The 10203-nt window shown below is 37.7% G+C and overlaps 1 protein-coding gene across 2 annotated transcripts in view; it reads left to right on the top strand.

The window, feature by feature from the left end:
• The first annotated feature begins 3160 nt into the window (after positions 1-3160).
• The window catches only part of LOC115435893 (myelin-associated glycoprotein-like), a 153945-nt gene continuing 146902 nt past the window's right edge, over positions 3161-10203 (top strand). Inside the window, exons 1-5 of one of the 2 annotated variants that reach the window (XM_030158508.1) lie at positions 3161-3270; positions 3584-3637; positions 3891-4235; positions 4369-4680; positions 9813-10127. In XM_030158508.1, coding sequence (XP_030014368.1) covers positions 3592-3637; positions 3891-4235; positions 4369-4680; positions 9813-10127 — 1018 coding nt within the window. In that variant the 5' untranslated portion in view covers positions 3161-3270; positions 3584-3591. The remainder of the gene's footprint in view (positions 3271-3583; positions 3638-3890; positions 4236-4368; positions 4681-9812; positions 10128-10203) is intronic. The other variant, XM_030158506.1, reaches the window with a different exon arrangement.

Genomic DNA, 10203 nt, shown 5'->3' with positions numbered 1-10203 from the left:
CTTATTTTTTTCCAGAGCTGTACGTCTTGAAATGAAGCCTGCGTTTTTCCTCCTTAATTTTCTTCATTTTAAATAATGCCCTTTTATTGTAAAAGCTGAATTTTTAATATATGCATGTAACAAATATTGATATAAAAGTTCCTTTTTCTTCATCAGTCTTTGTCCTTCATTCATTTTTGCAGACATTTCTATTACTTTTACACCTAAAGTAACAAATTCACCATTTCATGATTTTCATCTAATTTTTAGTGATCAATTCTTTTTAATACTCTGTTTTTATTTTCAATCAGTTGAATGGGTTGCACTTTAAAAAACAGTTCAGTAATACTAAACAATGGATTGGAAAAATAAATACTCTGATGTGCACCTGAGTAATATTATACTGAACTTTAGGATCCAGGTAATTAATAGGAAACACATGTAATAGATAAATGACACAGTTTGGAAAATGTGGATCAGGGAAATAAGGGGTTAACAACAAAAAGAACAGACTGAAACACACTGAAGGAGTTAAAGCATGTTTATCTGTAATGAAATGTAATGCTACTCCATCATCAGTATCAACTTAACTCACCTCAACTTAAAACAGCTTGGCTCAGCCTGACAATTTAGAAAATATGATGAAAGATAAAAGTAGAGGTAAAGAATGTAAAAAAAAAAAAAAAAAAAAAAAAATGGATATAAAAACATCCATAACTCACAGGATTTACAGAAACAGGAACCTGCAAAATAAACATCAACAACATTATTCCATAACTGCATGAAAAATACATTTAAAGGTATTTAATGAAGGATGGTGACAGACAGTGTATGATTATATACTCTCAATTGAAATTGAAAATGTAATGTTATGCTTGATGCAGCCACTGAGAGGCGCTGTCATACAGTGAGGTATTGTGTTCATCGTGCATGTGTAAAATAAAGCTCTTCTAGTTCAACAACGATAAATGTCTGAGCGACTATTTTTCCTCTGTTCAATTTATGCCATTTTTACTGGGTACTCACACCAAGATACTGCGTAATCAGCTGCTGCAAATAAAGGAAGTGTTTCAAGTTGGATGTTTTGTGGTTTCTTCCATACACATGGTGCATGAAAAAAGGAGTTTTAGCCAGATCTGAGTTCACTGCCTTGTTCTGCTTTGGCTTTAATTTCCCATAAAACATTTCAGTGATAAAGTGTCAGGTTCATTCAATTTTTTGTTTCATTTTATTCATTGGAAAAATTGAAGAAAACTGCACAAGAAAAGTGGAAGAGGGGGTTATTTTCCACTGATTTTTGCTCCTCCATAACAAACCTGAAAAAGACTGGTTCCAGGCACAACAAACCCCACCCCTCGTACATATTAGAGCTTATTTTGGCATCGATCCAACTGATGTCATCATGTCTATGCATGTGCTGATGTCAGCATATCAATTGCCTTTATATATGTGACAAGTTTGAAGTGAATTGAAACCAACTTGATGTTTTTATAGACGTGAAATTTCACCCATTATAAGTAAATGGGAGAAGAAAAAAAAGATATTAAAAAAATCACAAAAAATTGAAACTTTGACCTTCTGTAATGACATCTATTCTGGGTCACTGGCAATCTATAAACCAAAATTTGGTACGAATTTGTCCAATAGTTTTGCTGCCAGAGTGTTAACAAACAAACACAGAAACAAACAAAACCAAAAATAATTCAATTCAATTCAGTTTTATTTGTACAGTCCTATATCACAACAAGGTTTCCTCACAGGGCTTTTACAGAATTAGTTGAATATGAAAATAAACAACAGCCAAATAAACAGTAGATGAAGGAAATGGGTTCATGTCCCCGGCATCCCCCGTCCTTAGACCCTCCTTCTCGGCAAGAAAAACTCCAAAAACCCAGTGGGAAAAGAGAAACCTGAGGGAGAACCACAGTGAAGGAGAGCTCCACTCCCATGGACGGACAGGCTGTAGATGAGACCAGGACTGACGGACATCCACTTGTGGATGGACTTCCAGTCCACCCCAGGGAGGGTAATAAAATAAACATGAGTTTGGAATCGTTCAAAGAAGGTCAGAACTGTCACAGTTTAGAATCAACAAATGACCAACTTAGCAAAGATAAAAACATCCCATAATAACTTTATACATTTATAATAGTCATGACCAAACTCACTCGTGTAACGCTGTGATTTCATCATCAAAGTCTGTTGTTTTCATCTACAGCTGTGTCCAGTGGAGAAAACAACAACAGTGCCTCTAGCTTTGATCATTTGTCACTTTCTTTGACTCTAAAAGTTCTTTCTTTAGCGGTTTTCATCCCATCTCGTCACTTTTTGATGCTTTGGTCACAGGCCTCATGGTGTCAGTTTTCCTCATGAATCAGACTCCAGCAGTGACTCACTACTCCCCCTTGTGGTCACAAATGTTCTCTTTCTCTCCAGTTGTGTGTGTTCTTGGAGTGCATGACTGTGGGCTCTACTGCATATTTCATCCAAACATGCATTACATGCATTATTTGTTGTATTTCTTTGTGAATCATTCATTATATTAACCTTTAGTTTCTTTGTTGTTGACGTACTGGACATGGTTAGTGGGAAGTCTGTTCCTGGATCAGCTGAAGATGGAGCTGAGGAATGAAGAACCATGGGCTTTGACACATTTGGGCCATTTAGGTTTAGTTAGGTTTACTTTCTATTCAGTTTGAATCAGCGTCCATCTTGCTTCAGCTCTTCTGTGTTCTTCAGTTTGGTCAACCACAATGTATGTTCCCTCTTGTGTCATTGTGGTAGGTCAGTTTGTTCTGTTCATTCCTTCTTGTTTGGCTGCAGTTCTTTTGTGCAGTTACATTGTGTTTATAGGTTGAGTTATTACATGTTGGCTCTGTATTATTTTTGCATTTTTGTATAAATAAAAAACATACTTTTTTACACATCTAATATTGTCTCTGTACTGATTTGTCCAAAACAACAACAACATCAACCCTACCTCAGAAAGTGGGTGGATGGATGGATAGATGGATGGATGGATGACAGCTCACATGAATACACATCAGTTGAAAACAGTTGCAGTACTTATAAACATTTCCGCTGCGGTTTTCACAAATGTACAACGTATCATTGAAATAAAGGTGAGAAACTCCACCAAGAATATGACAGTTCAGTTCACAGCCGTTTATGTGTCATTTTTGCACATGTTGAACAAAGACTTCTTCATTTTGCTGATAATTATTGCAGGTTTTTAAGAGACTCACTTCACTCTTCTGAGGAACTTGACTTTTCTACAGACCTTGTGAAAATGTAAGTCCTGACACAAAACTTTAACACTTGGTTCTTTTCTTTATCTATATTTAGATTAAATGTATTTTGGTGGAAGTAAAATTACATAATTTTTAACTTTAATTCACCAAACTCTTCCAGTCACTGTTTCTTTTATATTTATCACTTCCTGTTTTATGTTAAAATAGAAAAAAAAGACTGAAATAAAATTGAAGAGTCTACGAAGAAAAAAGTTTTTACAGTGATCAGTGTTTTAGTGAGTGTTTAAGGTTAAGATATGACAAATATGCAGAGGGTTTTGTTTAGAATCATCGGCCTATTTTTTCTTTTTTAGTCAAACAGATGGCTGGAGCTCTGAATATCCTCCTCACTATCTGTCTGCTGCATGGTAAGTTCAGGTCCAGCTTCACATCTGAAACTATAGAAGAGTATAGAAGAGATCAAGCAGAACCGTAAACTAAGGTACCCCCAGATGTTTGAGTTTTGCATTTGGAGTTTAAGGATTGACATGATATTAAAAGATATGTTAAAAAAAAAGATTGTTGAATGATGTTTTTTTTTGTAAACTGTTGAGTGATGCTTTAGATCCTAGACTTACATTTTGCCGTTTGTAATTGTCTTTTCACTGTTTTGTGTTTCAGGTGTCTTAAGTGCAGACTTTAGGGTTGTTTTACCAAAGACAATAGAGGCTGTAGCTGGATCCTGTGTGACCATACCCTGTTCCTTTGAAACACAAGACCAGTATGAAAAAGACTTAGATGATACATGTGTAGCAAAATGGAGAAAAGGAGCCTATCATAAATCTACATCTGACATCACTCCAGGATTTATCACAACAGCAACTACAGGAGACTTAAAAAAAAAAACCTGCACCTCAACTATTAATAATATACAAATTGCAGATGGTGGTACATATTTTTTCAGACTGGATTGCAAGAATCCTCTGATGTATAATTTTCCATCAGGTGTGAATATTAATGTCAAAGGTATGTTTTTAATTCAGTCTCTAAACCATTTGTGTTCCATTTATCTTTGTAGTTTTGTTCATTTATTTTGGACATATTATATATTTAAAGTCGTGTTTATTTGGTGACTGGTCTATATGTGATTTCCCACCAGCTGATCCTCCTAAACCGACTCTGTCTCCGTCTGAACTGGAGGTGGAGGAGGGGGCCTCAGTGAGTCTGCAGTGCTCTGCTCCAGCTCCCTGTCCATCTCTTCGTCCGACTGTGACGTGGACCCCCAGTCTGGGAACCAGTCAGGAGACACTGATGGACAATCAGGACAAAACTAAAGTCATAAAGTCTGTTCTGAATTTTACTGCCTCTCACCTCCACCACGGACAGAGGTTCTCCTGCACTGCTGTCTACAGGAGACAAGACAACAGGGTGGAGTCATCTGTTAGCAAAGGACTGACAGCTCATGTTAAATGTAAGTGAACTTTAATTTAGTCCTTTACCAAGATTATAGTCTGTTTTTTTTGTTTTTTTCAGAAATGCTCACTTTCAGTTTTCTCATAACATAATCCTGCTTATCGTACTTCCTAAACGATGGCTGTAATCATTTTTCTCACCAGTGTTTTATCTGCATAATACAGTAAGACACAGTACAACGTACTCTCATGTTCTGTGTGTCACATTTCAGCACCTTAGCAAATGTGTGAAATGCCTGACTCATCACTAGTCGCTTTTCCATTGGACATCTGCACAAAACTTTATCGATATTTACTAAATGTCAAAAAAACAGAAGTGCGTAAAGTTGGTTTTTCCATTAAATCACAAATGCGATGATTTGTTTATCACAAGATGACAGGAGAAGCCATTCCATAAACATGGCAATGAACGTAAATATAATGTTGATTTACAGATATATTCATTATTATTATATATTACCCCTCTGTCCCGTACTAAATTAAAAAATAATTGGGTTTCCTGGTGAGGCCACACATACTGTGACATGTTTCTTCTTCTTTTTCGCTTGTAACGTACGTCAGCATCTGTTTTTTTAAGTCACCTGACCTTAGTTGTGAAAAAAGGTCTTTCAATTGCAGTTTTGCATGATATACCATTTGCACTATGCCCAAAAAACCACCCCTTGTCAGCGCAAAAACTTTTAATCGAAAAATGAGGCTTTTGGAGAAATTGTTGTTTTTCCATTAGGCAAATTTTTATGCTCAAGTTATATTTGCGCAATTTGAGGGTCAATGGAAAAGCGACTACAGTGTGCAGTTTGAGGCTCAGACTGTCATAAACGCTGACACCACACTCTTAGAAAGAGGTGCTTCTATTCTAAGCAGAAGTTAATACATCTGTGAGATAGGAGTGAATATGAAATACATTTTATAGAATGGTCCCATGTTTACTGTTCAGTTCCTCCTGCGTTGTAAATACAGTTTACTGAAGGTGACCCATGTGGTGCTACCCGAGTACTTTATGAAAATGTCCTATTCAGGTGTTTATTGTCCTTGTGTTATTCCTTTTCCATATGAACCAGTGGTGTAGTCTATGTGATGCGCAGGTATATGTCAGGGTAGAGACTGCGATCTGGTAGGATCGGCGATTCTACCAGTAGAGACTCCGATCATAGTCTCTACCAGTAGAAACTCCGATCAGAGTCTCTACTGGTAGAAACTCCGATCCGAACCCTAACCCCTAACCCTAACCCTTCTACTGGCAGGATCGGAGTTTCTACCAGTAGAGACTCTGATCGGAGTTTCTACTGGTAGAGACTACGATCAGAGTCTCTACTGGTAGAATCGCCGATCCTACCAGATCGCAGTCTCTACCCTTACATATACACCGTATACCCACTAGAATAGGTCCCAAATTTTGGTATAACCACTGAAAATTGCGCAAAGATACGTATCAGCATGGTTTTATGACATACTTTCACTTTCCTGTTCATAAATTTGCCTACTCTGTTACGAAGCGGACACTTTGGGATCATAAGGGTTTCTGTCAGGTGTGACGTGGACCCGACATTAACTAATAAGGAATCCGTGCATGTGTATGGTGGGCATAAGTCAACTACTTGAATTGGTCCAACAGCGTTTTATCTGTTTGTTTCCAGTATCTGCGCTCTCTTTCCTAAAGAATTCGATATAAGGCCATCCACAGCAGCTTTATCTGATGGTGGGGAAGGACAGCCTGCTTACGCAATGTCGTACAGTAACTGCTATTGGAACAGCAGGTGATAGGCACATTGAATTATATCTAAAACTAGCTAACTGGTGGTTTGGTTGAAAGGAAGGATGTGCGGCTGCTGCTGCTCCGTGTGTGTGTGTGTGTGTGTGTGTGTGTGTGTTGTAGATGAGAACTGGACCTGACCAGCCTTGTGCAGAGTCAGACGAGGGAATTTAAAAACAGGCATCCTTCAAGTGGACAAACGGAAAGTTAAGTAAATACTAGACAGCATTTAAAGCTGATAGAAACAATTTAAATGTACAAAGTTAATGCTATATTCGAATGGTAGTATAGTTCATTCATAAAATTGGTAATCAAAATGAAATTAATTCATTGTCATCTTAAAGATTAAGATTAAGACAGATTAAGATTAAGACAAATTAATTAAGACACCGTGTACACCATTAAATGACTAACTGATAGGTTAGATATAGTCTCATAATTCGAGCTACTGAAAGAGTGGAATTTTTGCCTCCGTTTGTCTATTTTTCTTAGCCATGGCTGAATATTGTAAAAAGTAATTACCCTATAAAGACCCAAACATCCATCACCGACCAAACCATCTACTGATCCAAACCATCTGATCTAAACTGTTTAATAACTGTTGATACATTAATCTGATCAATGTAAATAATTGGTGTAAAATACAGTTACTCATTTTTTCATGGTCATCAGATATGACCCATTTGGATGTTCAGAGGCTCCGTCGTTACTGTGGAAACACCGTCATCTTCTACAACATTGATTCACTACTAAAACCATGACACTGGATGCAGACACTTGTTTTATGTTCAGTTAATGATATATTTTACTGAAAAAGTCACTTTTTCTTCCGTTTGCTCTGTTTTTGACATAATATCCATCAACTTTAATCTGAACTTTTATGAACATCTACATGATCAGTAAATCAAATATTGGAAAATACCTGATTTACACTGATAAAATACAAAATAAAGAAGATAATATTATAAATGAATGGTGATAAATCACTTAGAAAAGGTTAGATATAGAGAAAATGTCATTTGGGAACTGACATAAAAGTCGCGCTGGGTCTTTATGGGTTAATAGGTTTTGGCCCTGTTCAGCAGGTTTTAATGCTAATATAGATACAAAAAGGACCACTTGTATTATAATGTTAATTACTGATGTTTTTGTTGACCTGCAGGTTGTGCTATCTGTAGTGCATCAAAATCAGCTGGCATCCTTACAGAGAAAAGGATGTCTACATCTGAGGAGCAGACTTCTTTATTTGGAACTTATTTGTCTTGTCCAGCTGTTAATGACTGTTATACATCTTATGTTGCTTACAATACATTTACATTTAGATCTTTCATGATCTCAATTATGTGTGGATTAGGGCTGCTCGATTATAGAATAAAAAAATAATCAGGATTATTTCAGCAATAATTGAAATCACGATTATTAAAAACGATTATTTGTTAACCTTAATGTTGTTTATTTTTTTCTTGCAAAACAATGTAAAATGTACTCTTTAAACATAAATAAAGCTTTTAACCAATAAAACAAACAATGTTCACTTTTGTACGAAACAAAAGAATCTTTGAATGTAAATAAAATATACTGTAAATTCAAGTATGTTTCCTTTTGTAAACAAATAGTGCACTGTAATTTAACTGCTATAGACTTGCCATAGAACTGTAGCAATTAAAAAAATAAAAAAAAAACTCATGTAAAGTGCACTTTATATATTCAAGTATGTTCAGTGTAGTATGAAACATAGTAAATTCAGTGGCGTGTCGTGAGGTTTCAGTTCAGGCCTTCTGTATACAACAGCCATCTAGAATACGCACGTTAGGATTATACGGGTTAGGGTTAGGTTAATAGGGGAGTTGCAACGTAAAGAGATTCGGAGACTGAAGATTGCATTGCGGACGAAGTTGCAGACGGAGTTGTTTTTATGTATTTTAGTTTTTCATAAGATTATGATAAAAGTCGCGGTGGTTCAACTTTAGATGGTTAAAAAGGTTTGTTGTGTTAGCGGTCGGTGCGGACACAACTACGAAACATTTTTTGCACGTGATGCGTTTTTGCTCTTCGTCTTCTTCATCAAACCCATAGTGATTCCATGCAATTGAATTTGACTTGCCTTTTTTGTTTACCAAGCACTTCTGCTGTGATTCTCCTGCCATTTTTCCAGACCGCTAGGTACAACTTTCCTCTTTGGGTGGACCTGCCGGCTAGCTGGCAGCTGTAGCTTAGAGGGGGGCGGGGCTGAGCAGCTCATGGGAGCTTGCGTGCGCATGAATTAAAACAACTCAAAATTAATAATCATTTTTCCTCGATTATGTAATTTTTGTAATCATTGAGTGTAATAATCAAAATCATAATTGAATTTCAAATAATTGCACAGCCCTAGTGTGGATGCACACTTTATGAGTTAATGAGCGTGGTGGTTCTTGTGTGGGGCTGTTTTGGAGCAGCTGCTCTCTGGGAGGGGTGCTGTGGGGTAGCCGTGTTCCTCTAGGGTGGGGCTGTGCGACGCTGGGAGGGGAAAAATCTGAGTATACCCACTAGAATAAACTAGACTACACCACTGATATGAACCCAGCAGTCATGAATTAGTGGTTTAGATTCCTCAGCTAATACTATGTGTGTTGTTGACATATCATGTTAAAGTCACCTGCACTGTAGTGTTATTACACTGTAAAGAATAAACAAAGAAGAATAATCAAAAAGATGTCAACACAGTGGTGTAGTGGAGAGGATTCGTTCCTCACAGCAGAAGGTCCTGGGTTCAGAGTGGGACCTTTCTGTGTGGAGTTTGCATGTTCTCCCCATGTCTGAGTGGGTTCTCTCTGGGTACTCCGACTTCCTCCCACCATCCACAGACATGCACTGATAGGTTAACTGGTTAATCTAAATTACCCATAGGTGTGAATGTGACAGTGATTGGTTGTTCGTTTCTGTGTCAGCCCTGCAATGAACTGGGAACATGTCCAGGGTGTACCCCACCTTCGCCCATAGGTAACTGGGATAGGCTCCAGCACCCCCAGTGACCCTAGTGAGGATAATGTGATTTATAAGATGAATGAAAAAGTAATCAAAAAGTGAAAAGTCTGTGTCACTCACAAGGACCAATTACTGAAAAAAAACCCAACCACTTGTAATGGGTTCCTACATTATCTAATATGTAGTCAGATAGTCTCATACTGCAGTGTCTGCATGAAACGCAGACATGGAGGAAACTAAATAAAGGTGTGACTGGATGGATAGAACTCAATTTGCTTACCTGTGAAATTTGGAAGAGGTTGATTGTCTGCTTTACATCCATTCTGGGGTCCAGGAACTACCACCATGACCAGCCACCACCACTAACTACACTATTTTCGTAAACCTGATGAAACACTCTTGTCATCACAGTTGCTCCACAGATCCTGTCCTCGTCCAACTGCACCAAAGCTGCAGCCACAGTCAGCTGTTCCTGTTCCACTGTGGGAAACCCTTCTCCCAGATTACAGTGGTATTTGGACGGACTATCTGTGAATCACTCGGACAAGGTAGACATCAGCAGTGAGTCTCTGAACGGCACAGGTCTAAGGAGCACCATCACCGTCAACCTCCCACAGAAGCTGGATCTGTCCACTCTGTTCCGCCACAGCAGGAACTCTGTGGGTTCTACCGTTGGCCAGTTCTATTTCTACACTTTTGAGCAACAAACTCCTGTAGTTGGTCAAGGTTAGTGATGGTTTTTCTGGTGTTGTCCATTGGAATGAAAAGACTTATACTGTCCACAGTATTTGTGTGTTATTAT

This window comes from Sphaeramia orbicularis, chromosome 16 (assembly GCF_902148855.1).
Source record: "Sphaeramia orbicularis chromosome 16, fSphaOr1.1, whole genome shotgun sequence".
In the NCBI taxonomy this organism is placed as follows: Eukaryota; Metazoa; Chordata; class Actinopteri; order Kurtiformes; family Apogonidae; genus Sphaeramia; species Sphaeramia orbicularis.
The sequence above is the reverse complement of the archived record's forward strand: the minus strand, read 5'-3'. Positions and strand labels throughout refer to the sequence as shown.